Source organism: Oryza sativa, chromosome 7 (assembly GCF_034140825.1).
Source record: "Oryza sativa Japonica Group chromosome 7, ASM3414082v1".
Classification (NCBI taxonomy): Eukaryota; Viridiplantae; Streptophyta; class Magnoliopsida; order Poales; family Poaceae; genus Oryza; species Oryza sativa.
The window spans coordinates 6,493,489-6,519,125 of NC_089041.1; the positions used below are offsets into that span (position 1 = coordinate 6,493,489).

The window sequence follows — 25,637 nt, forward strand, 5'->3', positions numbered from 1 at the left end:
CATTCTCTGCTTGCTTCAGTAAGGCTGAGAAACCCTCTGCACACAGTAAGAACAGATAGGGGGAAAGGGGGTCCCCTTGGCGAAGGCCCCTGCCCGGATGGAAAACATCCGTCAATTCACCATTAACCTTGATTCTATACGACACCGAAGTGACACATTGCATGATCAAATTTGTCCATCCCTCGTCAAAACCCAGCCGCAACATCATCTCCCTTAAGAAATGCCATTCGACCCGATCGTAGGCTTTACTCATGTCAAGTTTGATTGCTGCATATCCCAACTTCCCCTTTCTCTTTTTCCTCATGAAGTGTGTCATCTCATAAGCCACTAAAATATTATCCGATATAAGCCTTCCCGGGACAAAAGCGCTCTGAGATGGAGAAATCGCATCGGGCAGAATACCTTTCAATCTATTTGCCAAAACCTTCGACACAATCTTGTATAACACATTGCACAAACTGATCGGCCTTAGGTCCTTGATGTTCTCTGGCTTATTCACCTTGGGTATCAGCACTATAGTTGTTTCATTCCACTCAGTCGGCATAGGAGCTCCCCTCAGTACTGCCAGGGTCTCTTTCACTACTTGATCACCGACCACGTCCCAAAATCTCTTATAGAACAGTGATGGCATTCCGTCTGGCCCCGGTGCTTTCAGATCCCCGATATTATCCAGTGCCTTCTTCACTTCTTCTTCAGAGAAATCCCTTGTTAACTCTTCATTCATCTCAGCATTGATTCGCTGGGGAACAGCCTCCAGAATTTGCCGGGGATCACGTACTCCATTTGATGAGAAGAGCTGCATAAAATAGTTAGTAATAAACTGTTTTTTTTCTTCCTCCTGTTCCACCCATCCCCCATCATCCTTTCTCAGCCTTCCTATTCTATTACTTCTGCGCCTCTCCGAACAAGCCGCATGGAAGAAAGAGGTGTTACGATCCCCTTGCTGCAGCCACCGGACATGAGCCCTTTGCCTCCAGTACACATCAATCTGTTCCTCCAGTCTTTCCACCTTGTACCGCAACACCTCCTCCCTCGTCACTTGATCTATCCCTATATTACCTCTCCTACACTTCTCTAACTCCTTTTTTAAATACTTCAGCCTTTTCTCCAAATCACCAAGATTACAATGTTATGTGATATTACTGTTCTTATTTTCTATCATACTTTTACACTTTTTTATACAAAACATATTAGATTTGAGTTATTATAAAAACTGGTGGTGCAAAAAGTAAGCACAACCAGCGAAAAATTTCTGGCTGCACCAACATAAATCAAAACATGGCTCATAACTAAAACGATTTTCCAAGAATAACAACAAAGAGGAACATCCGTTCCTCATTTTATTTCTTTTTATTATCATTATCACAAACATAGAGAAGCAGCATCCAAACATGATACTGCTAGCTAGTACTAGCAAACATCGATAATTAATTAAGCAAAGGCCTAATTAATTAATTAATCACTAATGAAATAATTAATCTAATCCATGCCACCACCAAACATGAGGCAGGCAAAGGAACCGGCCGTGTGCTGCAGGTTGCACCGGCCGTAGTCCGTCAGCGCGCTCGCCATCCCGGCGATCGTCGCGGCGTCGCACCCCGGTGCCGCGTGCTGGGAGATCATCCCGGAGACGCGGTCGCCCTCCTCCGTGACCACGCCGCGCACCAGCACGCTCAGCGCGTCGCACCGGCACTGCATCGGCACGGCGGCGAGCTCCCGGCAGCACGGCTCCAGGAACTCCCGCGGCGGCTGCTTGCGGGAGTCCATGCGGCCCCCGGCGGCGGCGCACCACCGCGCGATGTAGTTCCGGCACGACGGGACCGGGTTCCGGGACACCGCCTTCCCCACGCGGCAGTACTCGCCGACGTCGCCGTAGCCCGACGCCGCTGCCACCACGGCGGCGAGGACGGCGAGCACGATGGCCGAGAGGACGAGCTTGTCTGAAGCTGATGCCATGAATATGTGAGCGTTGATTTTTGCTAAGTTAATTTTCTTGTTGAATGCTTGGTACTGAAACGTATTTGAAGCAAAAGAAAAGGACGTGAAGACAAACTCTCGATCGATCACTTTGCACCATTTTTAGTTAATTACCTTGTTTTTCTTGCAAGCTTTGTTATAAATTAAAGCTGGATTGCAATGATATTACCTTGTTTTTCTAGCTTGCAAGCTTTGTTATAAATTAAAGATGGATTGCAATGATATTACCTTGTTTTTCTTGCAAGCTTTGTTATAAATTAAAGCTGGATTGCAATGATCTTTTATCTAAAAATCACTTTTCGTTTTGTCTGGCTCGCACTGGTGACATATATTGTAGAGTTTTGTGAAGAAACAGAATTTTGGAATAGCCGAAGGATGTGTTCGCTTCAGGTTTATATATTGGATAGTTTTATACGTGGACATATTGTAGTGTTGTGAAATGGCTAGAGTCTAGATCTACTTATTTGATATCGTATTGGAAAAAAAAAGGTCCTGAAAAGGTGAAAAGTTACATGATTGTTGCTTGCTAGTCAGGTCAGCTAGTTCATTGGAACCGAATAAATCGTTCACTTAATACCATCAAATCACAGGATATTTAGTTTGATACCACCAATATATTTTTGGCTTCACGGCTCGCCCTATTACGATTGAATTGCCCCAAGTTTCATGTGCATACTACTGCATTCAATTTCACATTTGTTCATTATTTTTTTGCATGTTCACGTCGTTTCAAAAGATATATCAGACACATTAATTGTTCATGGAAAATACGTATGAAAGCTTGGAGTTTATACCCCTCACTATCAGACTTTAGAGCAAACCCTGTGGACTATGATGTTTTCTGACGTACGGGAAAAATGAATTTTTGTGATGGGTTTAAATAAATGCACAGAGAAATGATATTTCGCAACCTCATATACATATTTTTAGAATTTAAACAGAATTTATTTTTATATCTGATCATAATCTATATACGGCTTCATATGCGGTTTTTATTAGTTTTATAAAGGAAAATAAACATGCAAAAAAAGATTTTTAAAAGCTAAGTTGAACTAATAAACCATGTATGGAAGTTCTTAAATGGAACAAAAGTCACGCAAAAGCATGACTATGTGGCTAGTTATATTTGGTGGCTGGAATATATTTTCAACATCATGAGAATCCCAATTGTGCAATGATGTTTTGACAATAGAGATCTTACAGTTCCTGAGAAAGCAATATGTTATGTATAAAATTTGGTACAAAACATCAAGGACCATAAAATTTCTCATCATAATAACCTCACTGTCACTGATGACCACACTGAAGTTATCAGTACTGCAGACTGATATTGGCCAGCCATATCAAATAATTGCAATGAAAGATGTATGTAGTTCAAGTCTTCACATATTCGAACAATCCGAAGGTTGGATGATCAAGGTAGCCACCAAACAACATAAGTTACATATATATTTCACATGGGAGGAAATCCTCCCAAACGAGCAACCTAAATATTGAAGTGCAGATTCAAGGCAATTAAATGACTTAAAGTGTACATGTCCATACATATATACAAACCACAGAGTGTTTAACGACCAAGGATCCTAGCTATTTCCAGAATACACTCACGAGGTATCCCTACCCCAACATGACAAACGTAACCTGTAGGGTTGGGAGGCAGTGGGAACCCAGCTTATACAGCACAAGTATCAACCCTATGGGCATATGGATCCTTTGCTAGGTTGCAATGTCAGTGAACTGCAGACGGATCTTCTCCATGAGTATACCGTGCCAGGTTTACATGCTGCCAGTCCTAGATTGGGTAGCTTGCGACTACATCCATTGGGGTAGCTTACTCGTGCTCTGCCACATGATGAATCTCGTGCTCGTGCTCATGCTCACGTACATGTCCAATGAAGGATCTCTAAATGCGTGCAAGTTGGTGGTTTTCAAAACAAATATTTAGAGGGCCACATCTTGTTTTGATTCAATAGCTTGCATACAAGGTTGGCTTTTGGGGTATTGTGAAACTGAAATTCTAGGGACGTACATGTATGATGATGTTCAAAGTAATCACTAAGATGATTGGCTGCTATACCAAACAACTATAGTTCATAGTAATCACTAAGATGATTGGTTGCTATACCAAACAATTATAGTTCATAGGAAACTGCCATATATATGAATAGTTCACGGTGCACAAAATAAATCAGGTACATACTACAAATTCAGAGAACCGGAGCGTGACTCTTCATGATGTACTGAAGTGCATGCATTCTATCCATTCTTAGAATCTTCATTTGCAAGTTATTTTAATCCGCTGGACTTTAATTCCTAAAGAAGCCTGGCTTGCACATGGAGCCGGATGACACAACGTTTAACCGTGCTTATATTTCACTGGTACATATCTGGGCATTCTTGACGAGCCATCTGTGTTGGGCTAATGCGACTCGTTTCGGATAACTCATCTCAACGGTTCAAAAAGTAGCCCATTTAAGATATGAATATACATGAAGACCTGTCAACGATATAAGGTCATCTTTGTCGGGTCGTATTTCTAAGACGTCGCGGATTACCTATAACAGGTCATAACCATGCCCAGCCACAGATAACATGCCATCCATGGTGGGTGTAATGAGATGACCCATCAAAGATGAGAGCACTCATCCGTGACCTATGTCTTAATTACCACACTTATCCGTGAAGGGAGGTAGTTATGAACCATCAATTTACATGTTATGTAGACCTTGATGAGATCTATAACTTCAAAACTGAGAACATTTGAATTTGAGACAGTTTACATGCTCGAATATGCATTATAAGTGGAGAGATCTATTTTGAATAACGTATTTTTAATTTTTTTTAAATGATCTTGGATAGAAACATGGCCTATGTCAAATTCAAAGGGTTTGATGAGATCTACAACTTTCTAATTGACAATATTTTTCATTTAAGATTGTTTTCATCCCCAAATGTGTGTTATAAGTGATGTGATCTATTTCCAAAATATTTTTTGAATTTTTCAAACGATTTTGGATGGAGACATACCTTATGATAAAGTTGTAGAGCTCTCTGAGCTGCAACTTTGTAGTTAAAAGCATTCTCATTTAAAGTTATCTAGAGTTTCAAATTTATGTTCCATATTCGGACAAGAATAGTTAAGAGAATAGCATCAGATGACCTATCAACATGTGGTCTCCAGGTGAGATGGTAAGGTTGGTTTGCATGTGGTGAGAGATCTTAGGTTCGAATCCCACATATGAAATGCATGAATATTATCACTTGAAATTCATGATTTTACAAACAACTGTCACGGATGACTCTCAATGTGACAGGTTGTAACTAGCATCCGTTACATCTTTTATTTAGGCCTGACAAAGATGATTGCTATCAGAGATGGCTGCTGACCCAACATAGATGAGTTTTCACATCACTGACCAATAATGCGTGACGAAGCAGCTCGTCAAGACAGATGAGGGTCCCCGCCCGACATAGATAACTATATCCGCACTTGTGCTTTGTCCCTCAGTGAGTAAAATATAACCTGGTGTACAAGGCTAGAACACCAAGCCTTGCCATTATAAGATGATTATCACCAATCTAAACTTCTGAGGTGGTATTGAATCACCAAGTACAACCAATTTGAGGCCACATATACCAGAATTACACCACTACTACATGTTGCTAAAGGATTGGGTGTTACAATCTTCTTCTACTAGGTGATTCCACGCGCTTTGCTGCGGGAATTACAAAGAAATTCTTAGTATTTTTTTTCACAATCAAGCTAGAAGTAAAAAGAAAAAAATATTTGAACATCAGGATTTATCAGTCAAATGATACTCGTGCTTCAGTGTGAATCATATTGATAAGTATATGTTAAATATTGTAAAAGTGATAGATAGATTTGTAAAAATATTATGCAAACATCACTACAAAACATCAAATAGGTATCGGTACTATATGTGCCGTAAATACTGAAACCGGCACCTATAAGTCTTTTCCCACTTCTGCAGGTTGAAATCGCAAAAAAGGGCACCTTTAAGCAATTATAGGTGCCGGTTCTAAATAAGAACTGACATCTATTCTATAGGTGCCGGTTTTCTTAAAAAAACGGGTGTCGATTAATTAAAAATTGATACCTATAATATGTTATTGGTGCCGGTTTTTTATAAAAAACCATTACCTACTAATTGAGCCGAGCTGGCAAATCGATGAGCCGGTGGGCCCCACCAGCACGAGAAGAAGATAAGGTTCAACTCGCGTCTCCTGTTCTTCTCACTCCCATCGTCAATCTTTTACTCGACTCGCATCCCCTCTCCTTCCCTCCCTTCTCTCCCATGGCCGGTGGCTGCGCCCTCCCCTCCGCCAGATCCAGTGGAAGGGGAGGCGGCGGGCGTCTGGCCAGCGGAGGCGGAGGCGGCCGCGACCTCCCCTGCCCTTTGCTTCCTCTGCCAGATCCCGCGGAGGGGTGGCCCTAGGGCTGTCAACGAGCCGAGCTCGAGCGAGCTTACCAGTCTTGGCATGAGCTTGATAAATAGTCAAACCGAGCTCAAGCCGAGCCTCGTCAGACTTCGAGCCTCAAGACAGGCTTGAGCTCGGCTCGTTCGAGCTTCGAGCTTTTGCCGAGCTTCGAGTGTGTTATATAGTGGGAAGTCAATCCTTGTCCCACGCTGTTAGAAAGCCAATATTTGAAGCAGTAGTACTACTAGAATATGCTATAGTACATGCTAGCAACCATACATTACAGTTTACATATGCAGCTGTTACGGGAAATGAGTGCACTCCATTGATGGCGATGCACTCTATGCCATGCATGCAGCCTTTGGCCGAGTTTAGTTCCAAACTTTTTCTTCAAACTTTCAACTTTTCCATCACATCAAAACTTTTCTACACACATAAACTTCCAACTTTTCCGTCACATCGTTCCAATTTCAACCAAACTTCCAATTTTAGCATGAACTAAACACACCCTTTGTTGGTATGTGTGCTTTGGTCTGTATGCTTGCTGCCTGAAGTTATTGAGAGCTAGCAAGTGGAAAAGTCCCAGCTATTCGAGCTATTCGAGCTACTCGAAAACGTCTGATGCAAACAAGGTAGAGGGCATGACAGCTTGGCCAGAACCAGCCAATGTCAGAGAACATCGAGGATTTTTAGAGCAAATGTGAGTGGCTGAGCTCGTCGAGCTATTCGAGCTCGCTCGGTGAGGCTTGCAAGCCTGGATACAAGCTCGGGCTCGACTCATTTAGAGTTCGAGACGAGCTCGAATTGAGCCCAATGTGAATCGAGGTCGAGCAGTTTGCGAGCTCCGAGCTTTTTTGGTAACCCTAGCTAGGGGGCCCAGCGGAGGAGGCGTCATGCGGCGGCGGAAGGGAGGGGGCGGCAGAAGGGAAGGGAGGGGGGATGCAAAGGCAGCGAGTGGCAGGAGGGAGGCGGCTGGAGGCCGCGGATCGATCTCTTCCCCTCCCTTCTTGTCCCTCCCTCTTTGTGTTTTGTATTATTTCCTCTTCGTGATTTGTTCAATGTGATCTAAATGTGTTTATGGATTTGAGGCAATTTAGTTCATGTGTTCATGGTTTTGATGCAATATTTGGGATCGGCTTGACGGCTTGCATCGACTCAAGCCGATTTTTTTTGGCTCGTGTGCGCCTCAAAGGTGCCGGTTTTAAAACCGGCACCTTTAATCTCCTGTGATTTGTGCCGCCTTCGTGGTCCCGGTTGGGAAAACCGGCATCGAAAGGAGTTTCCCAACCGGCACCGAATCCCTATTCTGTGGTAGTGAAATGATATGACGGGTGATTATTAGATATGCTTGCATTTTGATTTGTATCATTAAATAAATTGTACATCATGTTCTATGCTTGCATGAGATTATGTAATTATTGCTAGTGGGTGATGATGTGGCACGGTTGCATGTTGAGTTTTAGATTTAATAGGCTTTAACTTTATACAAAGCATAGATAAGTGGAGGATTAGTACATACTATAGGAGTTGATCTTTGACTGATAATAAAGGGCTAGCCAGACCGAACCATCCCAAACATGGACAATTCCCATATGAGCTAACTTACATCAGACTATCAGAGTGCAAGTAAATGGAACAGCAACCATAGTGGGAGGGCAGACTGTTTCAGTGAGCGTACATAGGATTAGGAGGCACTAGAAACCAAACATACACACATTCGGAAGTGATGGAAATCTGATTGAACTCACATATATAGGATCAAATTACATATCCCCATGACCACCCCTCCTCTCTATGCAGCGACGGCGGCAGGGGTGGAGAAGGACGCCGACTGCCATCGTGTTTTTGATGTTCTAGATGTTAATGTTTTTTATGTCCCTGAAGTTCACGTGTTCACGTGTTCTTTGACCTTGTATGTGTTCTTTGATTCCTGTGGGGATGAACTGGATCTGCTCAATGGATCGGCTCGAATCGAGTTAATACATTGAGCCGCTTTTTTATCTTTAGGTTACTGGAACCTCAAGGTGTCGGCTCCTAAACCGGCACCTATGAGAATACGTCAAAGTTCCCAACTAATGAGCCCCGATTGGGAAAACACCACCGGATCTGGCGGAGGGGAGGACGCAGGCGCCATCGCTGCCTCCCATCTCGCCGCCTCCCCTGTGGCCAGATTTGGTGGAGGGGAGGTCGTGGCCGCCGCCACCGCTGCCTCCACCGGACTGCCGCCGCGACAGAGAAGCGAGAGAGAGAGGGACAAAGAGAGGCGAGAGAGAGAGAGAAAGAGGGAGAGAGAGGGAGAGAAGAGATAGGGCCGCAGATGCGCGCGAAGTGGATAAGGCCCGTGCTCGGCTCGGTTTGGTATAGGTGACGATTTTTTAAAAGATCATGTCGGTTTTTAACTAACCGACACTTATAATATATTAAAGTTATCTTGTTTTAGAAAAAAAAGCACATATATGTAGTATAGGTGCATTTTTTTTCTTTAGAACCAGCACCTATAGTCGCTTAAGGGTGCCGGTTTTATATGTTTTCAGCTCATGGGGAGAGAAAAGCACTATAGGAGGTGTTGGTTTTAGCTTTTCCGGCACCTATAATTTTGATCTCTACGTGTTTTTTTAAGTAGTGATAAGTTAAATCTTTAGCTACAATTATTCTTTAGAATATAGGTTTTCGGCATATCAATTCAACATAGCATAGCTGGTTTGAATAAAAGCTTTCACATTATTAATAACTCCTTTTTGATGTTTTTGAAATTAAGTGCTCAAAGTTATATTCTTATATATTGATCTCTTGGAAAAGTCTCCAATCGATATTCTTTAGTGAACAGGTTGGAGTAAAATTGTAATTTATTGAAACTAGAAATTGATAGGTACAAATTACTATGTTATGGATCAACCTTAAGATTCATGGTTGCAACTTCTGTGTTTTGTAATGGATAATTAAGTACCGATTAAGTATGCAGCCTTCACTACTATACAATAATACAAAAATAATGGCCATTGGAACCGACTTATCCATGGATAGTTCAGACTATGTCACTAGCGGTTTTCTTAAGGAATCATCTGTGAAAAATATTTTTTACATGTGGAGAATAAATGTACCTTCAGGGCTGAGGCCACCCTGGGCTCGTCACAGCAGGGTGCACCTTTTATTAACCTACGTAAAAGAATTATTACTCGGGACTATGAAAGTAAATTTTATAGTAATGCTTGTATGTCTAATTATTTTTGGACCATCTTCTTATGATTGAAGCAACCAGAAAATTAATTAGAGTTTGCCTGATATTTAAGCGATCAAGTTCCGTAAATTTTAAACTACATTTTTGTTGGAAATATGGTCATATATCGGCATATTTTAATCCAAAATATTAAGACAATAACCATGGCATGAACAATGTGGGGTGATCTAGTGATAAAATCTAACATAACTAGGAGCATGCTTAAGATATAATAAGCATCATGATCATACAATGAACGCAATAGAATTGCGACTAACAGAGGTATCAAAAGAATTAACAGTAAGCGAAGGTTATACCCTGTGAATATCCCTCCGCTGGATTGTGAGGCAGAACTGCCTCCGTTGATGTTGTCGTTCGCAACGGCTCCGGCTCCCGGTGCGCCTCCATCTCTAGGAGCGGCAGCTGCGGTGGCACCAGACATGGTGTAGCAAACGACGACGACGAACAGAAGACGAGGAGCAGTCGTGCGGAAGCACTCCCCAAAAACCTGATCACCCGCCTACCCGGTGCAGATCTCAGGCGAAGGTGTGGTTCCGGAGGCCCTGCTCGTTCCGATCTCTCGTGCGCGCAAGCGATCAAAAGCGGGGAAGCAGAACCGTAGCAGCACAGCCGTGCGCAAGGAGGATGAGGAAGAACACCAGATGGAAAGTAAGCCCGGAATCTTATCGGATTAGATCTTTCCTTATAACGCAGGAGCGATATCCGGCCGTTGCCGCAATAACGACGTGATCAATTGGAATTGAATCGCCTGCCCGTTACGGAGGCAATCTCGGGATTGGTCCATTGCAAAAGAATATTAAGACAATAATCATGACATGAACAATGTGGGGTGATCTAGTGATAAAATCTAACAAAACCAGGAGCATGCTTAAAATATAATAAGCATCATGATCATACAATGAACGCAATAGAATTGCGACTAACAGAGGTATCAAAAATTGAATTAACAGTAAGCAAAGGTTATACCCTGTGAATGTCCCTCCGCTGGATTGTGAGGCAGAACTGCCTCCGTTGATGTTTTCGTTCGCAGCGGCTCCGGCTCCTAGTGCGCCTCCATCTCTAGGCGCGGCAGCTGCGGAGGCACCAGACATGGTGTAGCAGACGACGACGACGAACAGAAGACGAGGAGCAGTCATGCGGAAGCACTCCTCAAAAACCTGATCACCCGCCTACTCGGTGCAGATTTCAGGCGAAGCTGTGGTTCCGGAGGCCCTCCTTGTTTCAATCTCTCATGCTCGCAAGCGATCAGAAGCGGGGAAGCAGAACCGTAGCAGCTGTCACGCCCGGAATTTCTATCCAAAATTCCAAACGCTTACATGTGTGTTAAACTCTCGTCCAGGAATCAACCGAGGCACACAATGACAAATTGATAATAGAGTACAAATAAATAACTATTTAATATTCGCAAATAATAAAAGATTACAGAGGTAGATAGTTCCTCTCAAAGAATAACATTTTACGCAGCGGAAAGATAAAACTATAACAAACTACGGAACAGCTATGGCGACTCCACTCCACAGGCATCTTAACCAAGAACAAGCCTAATCCTCCAGATCATCACCTTCACTGAGATACTCGTCTTCTGATGAATGAATATTACAAGAATGAGCATATGACATACTCAACAAGTCACACAGCAAATATGCAAGTGCACAGGATAACAAAGGATGGCATAATATAGCTCATTTGCAGAAACAGCATTTAATAAATATTTAAGAGAATAGTAAAAACAGTTGAATAATTAATCAATATTAAATAACACCATACAACACACCCATGTTGCATAGGCCCAACCACATTTGAACAACCAACCCCAGTTGAACAAATTAAACCTCCAAACCAGGAATTATCCATTCCAAACCAGGAGCCAAATTAATTATCACATTATTAACATTGATGAGTAGTGTGAGACTAATCACGAAAAACATTGCTCAACTCACCCATAACCGCGGGTACGGCTATTCGAATAGTTTAAACTCTGATCAGAGGTGTACCACTGTACCCACAAGACACAACCCCACATCATGTCACCATGTGCCTCAATACCACCACGGTACCTCGGAAAGGAGTTGTGACAATACCCCTTGCACAACATAACCCATTACAGCGCACCTTTCCTGGATCATAATCACCCCCTTATAAACAAGGCATGGACTCCCCAGCGACCCCCGTGGACTTCTCGCCACTTCTCAGTCTGGCGCACTATAATGAATCACGCTATACAAAAGATAAAGCCGTTGCCCACGCTGGCTTGTGATTGGCACGATAAATGTTTCACAACAGTAGCTCGCGAACCGGTCCTTAATTGTCATGAGCACAACCATCAAAACCATATGCTCACAACCCACCTTAACCAGGCTTTAATTATCAATTAATTAACATCACACGATTAACCATCGTGAGCGACCATTAAATATAACCATAATAATAAGAATAATATAATATAATTTATATTTAATCCCCTTTAATTAGCTAATGTTTCTAAGCATGGCTAAGCAAACCTACATATAACATTTAGCTGAACCAATCCAATATATAAGGTTCATGCTAATCAAATTATGACCCATAGGAAAATAAAGTCATCTTCGGCCATTATTTAATTGGGAAAGGTTCACCACCCGATGACATTCGAAAACAATGCATAGTTGAAATAAAATAATAGCTTTAAACGGGTTCAACATGCTCAAAGGGTTGTTTGGGATCTGTGTGACTTGCCTTGGGCTTCCGCAAACGCTTCGGAACCTTCCTCAACGGAAACGCTCTCCTCCGGAACGTCAGAAACTAAAGCAATTAAACAAAATCAACAAAACAGTACAAAAACAAGCATAAACAGTACATGTGGATATTTTTAACATGTAGATCTTGATTTTAGAAAAATTTAGCAACTTGAACCACCTGAAACGGATCTACGGTTATTTAGTTATGATTTTCCGAAGTTTTAATCTATTAGAAAATCGGGAAAAAGGAAAACTGATGACGTCAGCATGACGTCACCTACGGAGGCCGGCTAGGGTTGGCGACCTCGCCGGAGCTAGGGTGGTCGGCCGCGGATTTGGAGGGCATGTACACGTAGAGGACGACGAGACGAACCCAACGGTACTCACCACAACGACAAACGACGAACGACGACGGCCGGCAACGAGAAGGGCGACGGCGGCGGCTCGGTTGACCGGCGGCGGCGAGCTACGGCGGCCGGCGGCGAAAGGGGACGGGCGGCCGAGGTTCCCCTCACCACGGCGCACCTAACGGCGGCGGCGGCAAGCGGCGGCGACGACGCAAGCGGCGGCGCGGCGGCGCCGAAGATGACCGGCGGCGGCGGCGAGCTAGACACGCGCGGCGGCGACACTACGGAGCACGAGAGAGCTCGGGAGATGGGGAAAACGAAAGAGGGCGACGAGGTGGTCCTATTTATAGCCTTGGATTGAAGAGATCGGACTCCTCCCGCAAGAAATCGACTCGGGAAAATCTAAACTCGGTTTTTGGGGATAAATTCGAAACGAACTCGATTCGGAGAGAATACTCAACGATTTGCTCCGAATCTTGGGGGTAAAGATAGAGGAGAAAGTGGGGATAAAAACCCCTCAAAAACCCGGAAGAATCGGGGTCGGATTGGAGCGGATTTGGAGGCGGAAGGCGGCTCGGTCGGGCTTGGCAAGCGGCGGCCGGCCGGAGGTAGGAGAAGGGCCCGACATGTGGGCCCCACATGTCGGTGTCCCACGTGAGGGAGGGGTGGGCGGCTCGGCTTGAGCCGACTCGGGCAGCGCTGGGCCGGCTTGGGCCGGCTTGCCCGCGGGAGAGAGGAAAGATGTTGGGCCAAAAACGGCCCAACGGCTTTAGGGAGGGGTTTTGGAACTTTTAAAATTAAAATAATTTGTGAAATGTTGTTTCAATTATTAAAAATACTTCCCTTGCTCAAATAATTTCCAGAAAAATCTAGAAAATAGAGGAGCAAGTATAGTATTTAATAAAATTTTATCTAGCTCATTTTTATGTTGAAAATTTTCCTAGATAATTAGGGTTTAGTTTGTAGGCTTTTAAAATAATTTCTAAAAATGATTTAAACAATGTATTTTTACATTAGGCGATTTTTAGGGCGTGACAAACCTACCCCCCTTAAACGGAATCTCGTCCTCGAGATTCAGAAGAACTGGCGAACAGATGAGGATGAGTTGACTTCGATTCATCTTCTCGCTCCCAAGTGGCTTCCTCTTCTGAATGATTGCTCCACTGAACCTTGCAGAACCGTATAACGTGATTCCTGGTATTCCTCTCACTTACTTCCAAAATTCTGACTGGCTTCTCAACATAAGTTAAATCTTCTTGAAGCTCTATACGATCAGGATCTGCTTCCTCCGTAGGTACACGTAAACATTTCTTCAACTGAGACACGTGGAATACGTCATGTATTCCCGCCATTGACAGAGGCAACTCTAACTGATAAGCTACTTCACCTTTTCGACTCACAATCTTAAAAGGTCCCACAAAACGCGGTGCCAATTTCCCTTTGGTCTGGAAACGATGAACACCTCGTAACGGCGTAACCCGAAGGTATACATAATCTCCTTCTTCGAAAGCCAAATCTTCAATGCATGCACCACAGCTGCCAATTCTAGGTCATGCGTTGGGTAGTTATTCTCATGAGGACGTAATTGCCTAGATGCATAGGCAACCACCTTTCCTTCTTGCATCAACACACAACCCAAACCGAGTCGGGATGCATCACAATACACTTGGAAACCTTTCCTCGAATCAGGCAAAATTAATACAGGCGCAGTCACTAGCCTTTTCTTCAATTCTTGGAAACTTTGTTCACAATCCTCTGTCCACTTGTACTTCACTTCCTTCTGAAGCAGACGAGTCATTGGTCTGGCGATCTTTGAAAAGTTCTCAATAAACCTGCGGTAATACCCTGCAAGTCCAAGGAAACTACGAATTTCGGAAACCGTCTTGGGTTGCTTCCAACTTAACACTGACTCCACATTGCTTGGATCTACTGCCACTCCACCAGACGAGATGACATGACCAAGAAACTTCACTTCGGACAACCAAAATTCACATTTACTGAACTTGGCATAAAGCTGATGCTCACGTAGTTTCTCTAAAGCTAGACGAAGATGCTCTTCATGTTCTTCCTTTGTCTTGGAGTAAATAAGAATGTCATCAATAAACACCACGACAAACTTATCCAGATATTCCATAAACACCTTGTTCATCAGATTCATGAAAAAGGCTGGGGCATTAGTGAGTCCAAATGACATAACGGTACATTCGAACAAACCATACCGAGTTGTGAAGGCGGTCTTTGGTATATCTTCCTCACGGATTCGAAGTTAATAATATCCAGAACGGAGATCTATCTTGGAGAAAACTGTAGCACCTTCCAGTTGATCAAACAGGTCATCAATTCTGGGTAGAGGATACTTATTCTTGATAGTAACCTCATTCAACGCTCGATAATCCACGCACATTCTCTAAGTATGATCTTTCTTCTCCACAAAGATGACTGGTGCTCCCCATGGCGAAGTACTGGGTCTGATGTATCCTTTCTGAAGCAAATCATCCACCTGTCTCTTCACCTCAGCTAACTCATTAGCTGCCATTCTGTACGGTCTCTTATGGATAGGGTTGGTTCCAGGTACCAAGTCTATCCGAAACTCTATGTCTCTCTTAGGTGGCATACCTGGCAAATCCTCGGGAAACACGTCTGGGTAGTCTTGTACTATGGGGATCTCTTGTAGAGCAACTTGGTTTAAGATCACACCATGAGATTTAGGAGAGGACACAAAGAAAGAAACTGTTTCCCCATTGCTATTGGTTAAAGTCACCTTACGGTTGGCACAATCTATAACTCCTCTGTGACGAGATAACCAGTCCATCCCTAAGATAACATCTAGATCTTTGGATTCTAGCAAGATAAGCGAGGATGGGAAAGGAACTTCTTCTATTTCTATAGTAGCGGAAGGACAATACTGTGTCGAAAATACTTGATTGCCTGGGGTATTAACTAGTAAAGGTCTCCCAAGACTAATAACTTCCATCCCATGATTGCTCGCAAAACTTTTAGACAAAAAAGAATGCGTAGCACCGGAATCAAAAAGCACAGATGCGGGTATAGAGTTAACAGGAAACGTACCCAAAACCACATCTGGTGCATTCTGAGCTTCTGCTGCTGCAACATGATTAACACGTGCCTTTGGTGCTGGAGCATTGGAGTTATTCGGGGCTGGAGCGTTCTTCACGCGCCGAGGCTTAGGACACTTATCAGCATAATGTCCTGGATCACCACAATTGAAGCACACCCCTGGCTTGCTTCCCTGTTCCTTCCTGACGGGCTGGTTCTGAGCTGGAGTTGCTGCAGGACGAGCAACCATGTTGCGGTTGTCATTACCACGATTACCAGTATTGTTGTTGTAGAACTGGCGTTGGGGGCGGACAACTGATGAAGATCCTCCTTGAGGGTACGATGGAGCTTGAGGTCCCGTAACGAGACGCGGCCTCTGGTTACTGCCCTGTTGTGCCTTGAATTGGGCAGCCCTGCGCTTCTTCTGCTCCATCCGGTTATACTTGTCTTCCTGACGAATCGCCTTGTCCACCAACTGCTGGAAATCCCGGAAATCCGTAGACATCAAGGCATAAGACAACTCATCATTCAGTCCCTCCAAGAACTTCTCCTGACGCTCTTCATCGGTGCGAACATCTTCCGGAGCATAACGAGCTAAACGGTTGAAATCATGGAGGTACTCGGTGACCGAACGAGATCCTTGGTTGAGTGCTCTAAATTCTCTCTTCTTTAGAGCTACAACACCCGTTGGTATATGTGTCTTTTTGAAAGCGGCCGTGAATTCCTGCCACGTAATAGGCTCTCCTTCAGCCCTGCCTTGGCGAAAATGATCCCACCATTCAGCAGCAGGTCCATGCAGTTGATGCGAAGCAAAAGAAACTTTCTCCTGCTCAGTACACTGGATCAAGTCCAACTTCTTCTCCACCGCATGCAGCCAATCTCCTGCTTCTACTGGATTGGTAGTGCTTGAAAAGGTAGGGGGTCTCACACGTAAGAAATCTGCCAGCTTGTTTTGGGGAGGTGGGGGTGGATTCTGGTTCTGATTGTTTGCCTGCTGATTCTGTGCCTGCTGCACTAACAGATTGATCAGCTGTGTTTGTTGGGCCAGAATCTGAGCTAGCGTGGGATCTCCTCCATTGTTAGTAGCTCCACTTCCACTTCCACTTCCACTTCCAGTGCGCGTGTTCACCATCTGACGATAAGCAGAGACAACAGGAAAGAACGACAGAGAGACACCCTTAGAACGGAGTTATTTAATTAATTTAAATTCTATATTGCTCTTAACTGTGTATGATTACATTTAAGTTGCATTAACACTGTCTCACCAACTATCTTACACTCTGACAAGCAAAAGAACTAGACTCATGCTGTTACATCCCACCAATGATGTAAGCAACAAGTAAAACCCACACACTCACAAGCAAACTTAAACAAACAATCTAATCACAGTGAACTACGGCAACGATCTAACTAAGCGACTAATCCCGCCTTGCGTCGGAACGAAGCGATGGATCTTCTTCCTCTGGAGTAGCTGGCTCTCTTTCTTCAGGGTCTTCCTCCTCTTCCTCATCACTTATGATGTCGATGACAGGTTCAGCACGATCGGGCACAGCTTCACCCATCACGCGAATCTTCGAAGCTAACTGGAGACGAGGTGGCGGACAGGTTCTCTTTCTTGCAGTGAGGCGAAGCTTGGGTGTTGGCGGCGGCGTTTCTCCTTTAAGTTCAGCTAATTCCTTCTGTAGACGGTACACCTTGCTCTCCAACTTGCAAATCTTGCCTCGATTCCAGTTTTCCCTGTCATGAGCTGCTTTGGCTCGCTCCACACTTACTGCATCCATAGCACTAAGCATATGCACCGCATGCATCAGAGTGGCACTCTCTTCACCATCAGGACAGGTATAGGTTCCATAGTCTTGACCATGAGGCTTGTGAGGATGATACTGGAAAGCTGATGAATCCAACTCTTCTTATTTATTTCTTCTGATTATTATTATCATCACATTCACGGAGAAAGCAGCATCCAAACATGATAGATGCTACTAGCAAATATCGATAATTAATTATCCAGTAACCCGGATAACTAATTAAATAATTAATTAAGCAAAGGCCTAATTAATTAATTACTAAGGAAGTTAATCCATGCCACCCCCAAACATGGGGCAGCCAAAGAAACCAGTGTGCTGCAGGTTGCACCGGCCGTAGTCCGTCAGCGCGCTCGCCATCCCGGCGATCGTCGCGGCGTCGCACCCGGGCGCCGCGTGCTGCGAGATCATCCCGGCGACGCGGTCGCCCTCCTCCGTGACCACGCCACGCACCAGCACGCTCAACGCGTCGCACCGGCACTGCATCGGCACTGCGGCGAGCTCCCGGCAGCACGGCTCCAGGAGCTGCCGCGGCGGCTGCTTGCCGGAGTCCAGGCGGCCCCCGGCGACGGCGCACCACCGCGCGATGTAGTTCCGGCACGATGGGACCGGGTTCCGGGACACCGCCTTCCCCACGCGGCAGTACTCGCCGACGTCGCCGTAGCCGCCGTAGCCCGCCGCCGCTGCCGCGACGGTGAGGACGGCGAGCACGATGGCGGAGAGGACGAACTTGTCTGATGCCAATGCCATAGCTATACTTCGATGAGCTTTGATTTGCTTGTAATTTAGAAAATTTAATTTTGTTCTTGATCACTTGGGATTGGGAGTGCAACGTATTTGAAGTATGAGAAAGGACGTGAAGACAAACTCTCGATCGATCACTTGTACCATTTTTATTGATTACCTTGGTTTTCTTGCAAGCATTCTGATAGATTAAAGGTGGATTGTGATGATCTTTTATCTAAAAGTTACATTTCTTTTTCTCTGGCTCGCACTGGTGACACAGATCGAGCTCACTGGATATTGTGGAGTTTTGTGAGCTTTGAAGAAACAGAATTTGGAAAAGCCGATGGATGTTTTTGCTTCTGGTTTACACATAGGATAATTTGATACTTTCACATTTATGATTGTAGAGACTCATTTGATATCGTGTTAGAAAAAAAAAGTTCCGAAAAGGTACAAAGTGGTTGTTGCTTGCAAGTCAGGTTAGTTAGTTCATTGGAAAGGAAAAAAGAATCGTTCAATTAATACCATCAAAATACAGGAAGTTTAGTTTATACCACCCAACATTTTTGGCTTCACTCCTCACTTTATTACCGTCGAATTTCTCCATGGTTCAAGAACATACCACTGCCTTCAATTTCTCCATTGTTTTGTCCTATTTCACCCTTCTCTTAGGAACTGAATTGCATCGTAATACCCCTGCTCTGCTAGCATACGAATTATATATATATCCTACCACAATTGTATAATAGTCCCCCAAAAGACCTTGCCTCTTCGTCTCATGCTCATCTGATTCAGCTTCTGCACGATAGGCTAATCTAAGTTATGTTGATGGACAACTACCTCACCATTACGTGTTAGGGTTAGGATGCATCGGAAACGAACATAGATGTTCGTCCAGTGTTTGCGCATTAATCAAGATAAACTTCGCTTGCAACATCACAAGGAGGTGGAGATGAGGATATAGCCAGAGCCGTTGCACGAAACACAAACCATCAGTGTCAGAGTATGTAGCCAATGTAAGAGGTCGGTCATGATTCTTGAAGCCCTGCGGTACTTCCTATTGAAAGAGATGGAGGCGGTATGTATAGCTGATTGATCCGTTTGTTGCCATAGGAGCAAACTTCTCTTTATCCCCCTTGACTCTTCAAACACCTTTGATAAGGTCTTTGCTAGAAGACTAGAGCACTAGACAAAAAAACAATGGGATTCACATGTTCTTGGTAGTTTGGCCAATTTGGTGTCTTCTCGGCATAGCATGGGCGACCTTCGGCATTGAAAATACTTTCTTGGTGCTTGCAGCAGAAGAGGATCCGTGCATGTAGGTGGCAGTGCTGGATGTTTCCACCGAGTTGCGGAGCATTCGCATGGGCAGAGTCACAACTGCCTAACTAGGTGGCAAGCTCAGCAACAATAACCACCTACTTATGCTATGGCAGCATGGTTTCATGTGGTTGGAGAAGCGGTGTAGGCTCTATGTTGCCGTGTCATTTTTTGAGTGGGAGCTGTTGTGCCGTGTGGTGATTCACACCCAGAAATTTTTCCTTTTTTCAGACCAATTTGTGTATTAAATCCTTGTTTAGGAATCAACACAAGGTACATCAAATGACATGTTATTGTACATATCCAAACATAAATAAAGCATAAATATTTACAAAAGTGACAATTAGTCCTCATACCGAAAAGAATGCAACGGCGGAAAAGGACTATCCTAGTGGGTGTTTAGCTTCAGTCCACAGGAGTACTCAACTAGGGTACAACGCTTGATATTTTAACTCCGTCTTCATCACAGAGGCACTAAAAATTTGAGAATAGAAAATTAGGCAAGGCTAAGTACCAACCACTGTACTCAGCAAGCAACACCAATGATGTAATTGTGCAAGGGGAAACAAAGATAGTAGTCTTTTGTATCATGATCTACTCTTTTGGATAAAGACAATTGTAAATATTTGTAGTTAAAAATAGTAAAATATTTGATTAATTAAGAAAAGATTAGTCTCCACTTAACAACGGTACAACACATTGAACAAGCCCAACCAACCACCTCCTCATAACCCTTCCCTAACCATTGACACCCCACACTGCATGTTTCGCCACCATCCCTAAAATCAGGATGGACAACCCCTTCATTATGCCACGGTTAATCTGGAAGCTGCTTAGACCATCCTGTTCAACCAAACTCCTTCACGGCCACACTCGCTTGTATACCTATGAAAGGGGAGAGCTATACTAAAAGGTTAGCAATTACACCTATTGGTTTGTGGTAAGTACGGTAAGTCTTTCAGAGATTCCCGCAAAAAGGTCCATCATTATCATGGGTGCGAAAAATTAAAACCATGCATCCATAGTCTATCATTAAGACATATTTTAGTTGGACAAATTAGGACCAACAAATAATGGTACAATATCTCGAGCTTGAATTAAGCTCGTCAATATACAAATTATGAGTAAAGTGATTATCCCATTAGATGAACTAAGTATGGCTAAGCATAGCTTGGTCAACATAATTAACCCAAGCTGATAAAATTATTATACCCAAGGATTGATAAGGAGTGGATACCAAGTAAATTGGCGTTAAGCAAGTGGATTTAGTAATCCCGTATCCCACGTAATTAGCAATATATATATATATATATATTATTTCTAAATGGCAACCATTTCATAAAGTAGGTTAAACATATTCAAGCAGGGAACGTGTGACTCACCTTGCTTCTTCAATTAATCTAGCTTCCATATGCTTTTTCCTTGCGGTCGCAGTCCTCCAGATTGGCTAAATTTAGAGTTCATATAAATTAGTTACGAAGTTTTAGAAGTTTTAAGCCATTTAAATCAACTACTGAAATTATATTCGATTTACGTCAACAGTAGGGACGGCGCCGACCAGAACACGGCCTTCCCCACGCGGCACTACTCGCCGACGTCGCCTTAGCCACCATCACGGCGGCGAGTTCGATCGAACAGCATGATTGCCGAGAAGACAAGCTTGTCTAATGCTAATGTGATCACTAGTTGACTTGATGAGCTTTGGTTAGCTAATTAAGATTAATTTTGTTCGTGATGACTTGATATTGCAACGTATTTGAAGCAAGAGGAAGGACGTCAAGACAAATTCGACCGATCACTTGTGACAAATTCAATGAATTATCATGTTTTTCTTGCAAGCTTTGTTATAAGTTAAAGCTGCAGGATATTGTGATGATCTTTTATCTGAAAAGTACATTTCTTTTTCTGTGGCTCGCACTTGTGACACAGATTGAGCTCACCACACATTGTAGAGTTTTGTAGCTTTCGAAAAAAAAAGTGAAAAACAGAATTCGGAAGGTCCGATGGATGTGTTGCTTTCTGGCTTAGGCCATTCCCAACCTAATAACTAAGATGGTGTCCATAGCATTAAATAAGTTGCCACCTAGGATAAAAAATAATGTGGCAAATGTATAAATGAAGAAAGAGAAGGAAACCATGTCTTGCATGAAACATAGTTTCTACACAACATCGAAGACATCATGTGAGATAAGTAGCATTAAATTTAAGTATGGAATAGTAGTGTTTGCATTGAAAGAGTAGTGTCTAGTACTAGTTTCTTGATGATGTAGAGTTTATGGAAACTATGTCTAGTTTCTTGGGTTGGGAATGGCCTTTATATATTGGATCGGTTGATACGTGGACGTATTGCAGTAGTCTGAATGAAATGGCTGGAGTGTAGGGGACTGATATGATATCGAGTAGTAAAATAAGTGTTGAAAAGGTAAAAAGGTTAAGTGATTTTCTCTCAAACTTTGAGAGGTATATAGCTCTCCATACATGATATATATGTACATCTCCTTTTACCCTCCATAAAATGGGGAATCAAAATTAATCGTACAAGTTAGAATATAATTGGAAAGTTATCTTTATAAATACTTGTGAAATTTTCTTATATTTTCTAGAGGTATACATATTTGTGCCAATTATAACGTATGTACCTACATTCTAGAGGTATATGTAGGATCGAAACACAAGAACTAAGCCAACCAGAGGGGGTGAATGGTTGGTATACCCAAAAACCTAAAACTTTTAGCGGAAATAAAAGTTACCATCGAAATCGATGGATTGCGGTCTGACCAAAGTAGTTGCGCCGGTCTCACCGCCTGATTAACGTCGGTCTGACCGATGTAGATCGATTGGTCGAACCGCCAAGAACGTCTGCCGCCGACTCCTGTCGCCGCCGGTCTGACCGCCGTGTGCCTGCCAGTCGAACCGCCGCGATGCTGCTGGTCTGACCGCCGGTGCGCCGCCGGTTAGACCGCCGAAACCCGGTGAAACACAAATCGAAGAACTATCAAAGTAGATCACAACTTTATTGATTCTCTCTGTGTTTACAAAGTGCACCAACAACATTCCTTATAAAAATTTCGACTAAACTCGAAACCCTAACTCAAAACTCAACTCAATTGCTCTCTAAAGCGATACCGGGAAGCCTCACGCTCCCCCTCTATTTATACATGAGATAGGCAGCCTAAAGCCACGAACCAAACTCATACTAGGAGTCCTAAACATCTTAGGAAACCCACTAGTACAAGAAAGAAACTTTACATAACCAATCGTACCAAATTTGGATTCCTTCCAAATTCGACTCCGCATCCCATACGCACACAATAACTCCATCGAATGCCATATGGAATTTCCATCAACCACGTGCATCAACTCTAGCCTAAGTATCCCGCATGATCTCTGACCACCACGGACGTCGTCTTATCCCCAAGCCGACTCCCGGTCTATCACCGCAAATACTCTCCCGAGACATCGAGTCACCTACACATGGAACAAACAAAGAAACCATATTCCGAGACCAAGCTATCTCCAACTTGACTCATTAGCAGCAAACAATAGTATTACATATGTATAGTATCCATCTAGAAGTTATAATCATGAAATAAACTCGGATATCCAAATAAACAACCCGAAACTGAAACCGACATAGTGTCGGCCGGTCAGACCGTGGGCTGGCCGGTCCGACCGTTTGATCACCGCCAGTCTGACCGGCAGCACCTGCCCGGTCTGACCGGTCACATGAAATAATGAACCTGTGATTCACCTGTGAAATCCAGTCATCTCCAAAACCACTTCGTAAATAAATCCAAATAACAGAACCAATAATCTCCAATGCCCAATTGTTCATCACAGAATAATAACCAAAAACACCTTTGATTTTACAGTATATACCCCTGGATTGACATGGAGAGTTATATATACCTCTCTATACCTCGCAACGACTAATTAGACATTAATTTTTTATCTAATCAATTTAACCAGTTTAATTGTTTAAATCTGAAATTGTGAGTAGGTATATACCTCTTCAAATATGGAAGAAAACCTCAAAAGTTAATGGTTTTTGCTTGCAAGTCATGTTAGTTCATTGGTATTCAAAAAATACGGTTCAATTAATACCGTAGAAAATACTGGATGTTTAGCTCTATACCACCGATATTTTTGGATTCACCTTACAACAACAGAATTGGCTTCACCTTAAACATACTACTTCCTTCCATTTCACAATTTCTCCGTTATTTTGACCAATTTTGCCATCCTTATCCCTTTGAAAAGATACCACACATTTATCCAAAGAAAATATACTTATCGGAAGCTTGGAGTTAACCCCTCTCTGCAGCAGTGACTTAATTGCAACATGTTGTTCTGACTCTGCTAGCATATACCGAGTACGTACCCTACCACAACTGATATTGTCTCAGAAAAGCAAACAATGCTATTTAGCATATTAGATGATGGAGTGCTGAAGCGTATAAAAGGCCACTGCGTCCATTTATCCATCCACACGCACAACGCCTTGCCACCAGTTCGTCTCATATTCAGCTAATTCAGTTTCTAAGTGCAATGATAATCATCTAACTTCAGGCACAAATCAACCCGATCACCATTGTGCGTTAGGGTTAGGATGCATTCGGGAACAAAGACGTACGATTCTCTTCCTTGTTTGCCCGGTAAGCCAGAAAATCTCTCTCTGCAAAGTCAGAAGGCCATGGATCACGGAATGGTGCTCGGAATTGCAGAGCACATCAACCATGTCTATGTCGGTCAGGGTGCGGCGGTTCATGTGCAGTTTTAGTTTGGGCAAAAAAAGAAAAAAGGTTATGGAATGAAGTACGCCGCTTATCTTTTTGTTCGGAATGTTTCTAAGCTCTGAACTGGTGCTGGAAAACCATGGTAGCTTCTGTTTCTTTGTTAGTAGTTCTCTGTAGTCCTTTCTTGTACAAGACTTTGCTCCTGTTCTAGGCTTTCTTTCACACACAGCTAAAGCAAATTACCAATTTTTTTAACAAAAGAAACTACTAATACCAAGAAGGATGGAGGCTTGGGCAAACTTCTATTTATTGCTCGCAATCTCAAATCTTTGAAGAACATATTAAATGTTTTACTAGAACACAAAATAAAATAAATACGGGATTTTGTTTATGAGATTTGTCTTAAATGTATCAGTGAAAACTTATGTTCTTTTACCCAAAAATATATTTTGTGTAAAATCAAAGTGTTTTTGATTGTTATTCTATAATAATAATTGGCATTGGAGATTATTGGTTTTGATATTTGGAATTTATTTTCGAATTGGTTTTGGAGATGATTGGATTTTACAAGTGATCTACAGGTGCTGTTGTTTTGTTGGGTCCGGTCTGACCGGGCATGTGCTGCCGGTCAGACCGGCCAGCCCACGGTCTGACCGGGCGACTCTGTGTCGGTTTCGGTTTCGGGTTGTTTGTTTGGAATTCCGTGATTGTTTCATAATTATGGCTTCTGGATGGATACTATACGTATATAATACTGTTGTTTGCTACTAATAAGTCAAGTTAGAGAGTGCTTGGTCTCGGAATATGGTTTCTTTGTTTGTTTCATGTGTAGATGTCTTGATGGCTTGGGAGAGTATTGCTGGTGATGGATTGGGAGTCGGCTTGGGGATAAGACGATGTCCGTGATGGTCTGATATCATGCGGGATACTTAGGCTAGAGTTCAATGCACGTGGTTGGTAAAGATTTCATATGGCATACGATAGAGGTATTGTGTGCGTATGGGATGCGGAGTCGAATTTGGAAGGAGGCCAAATTTGGTATGATTGGAGTTAATTTGTAAAGTTTGTTTCTTGCACAAGAAGGTTTCCTATGTGGATTAGGACTTCTAGTATGAGTTTGGTTCGTGGCTTTAGGCTTCCTACCTCATGTATAAATTGAGAGGGAGCGTGAGGCTTCCCGGTATCACTTTTGAGAGCATTGAGTTGATATTTTAGTTAGGGGTTCGAGTTTAGTCGAGATTTTTGTAAGGAGTGCTGTTGTTGCACTTTGTAAA

The 25,637-nt window shown here is 43.2% G+C and overlaps 2 protein-coding genes and 1 long non-coding RNA gene across 3 annotated transcripts; all 3 read right to left on the minus strand.

Annotated features, from left to right (window-relative positions):
- Positions 1-1,298: 1,298 nt before the first annotated feature.
- LOC4342729 (17kDa alpha-amylase/trypsin inhibitor 1-like) lies at positions 1,299-1,995 on the minus strand. Its single transcript, NM_001422063.1, has one exon. It carries the CDS (start codon positions 1,954-1,956, stop codon positions 1,480-1,482), a length of 477 nt encoding a protein of 158 aa, NP_001408992.1. The 5' UTR covers positions 1,957-1,995; the 3' UTR covers positions 1,299-1,479.
- Positions 1,996-10,957: 8,962 nt separating this feature from the next.
- Positions 10,958-13,355, minus strand: LOC136357389 (uncharacterized). Its single transcript, XR_010742733.1, has 3 exons — positions 12,760-13,355; positions 12,371-12,436; positions 10,958-11,237 (listed from the first exon to the last, which is right to left on the minus strand). It is a non-coding gene; the product is annotated as an uncharacterized lncRNA (long non-coding RNA).
- Positions 13,356-17,654: 4,299 nt separating this feature from the next.
- On the minus strand, positions 17,655-18,449 carry LOC4342730 (17kDa alpha-amylase/trypsin inhibitor 2-like). The gene has a single exon (NM_001422064.1). The coding sequence runs from the start codon at positions 18,329-18,331 to the stop codon at positions 17,852-17,854; it is 480 nt and encodes a 159-aa protein (NP_001408993.1). The 5' UTR covers positions 18,332-18,449; the 3' UTR covers positions 17,655-17,851.
- Between the last annotated feature and the right edge of the window lie 7,188 nt (positions 18,450-25,637).

Bases quoted from the DNA above. Each gene is read 5' to 3' on its own strand.
- LOC4342730 (NM_001422064.1), bottom strand. From the start codon at position 18,331: ATGGCATTGGCATCAGACAAGTTCGTCCTCTCCGCCATCGTGCTCGCC.
- LOC4342729 (NM_001422063.1), bottom strand. From the start codon at position 1,956: ATGGCATCAGCTTCAGACAAGCTCGTCCTCTCGGCCATCGTGCTCGCC.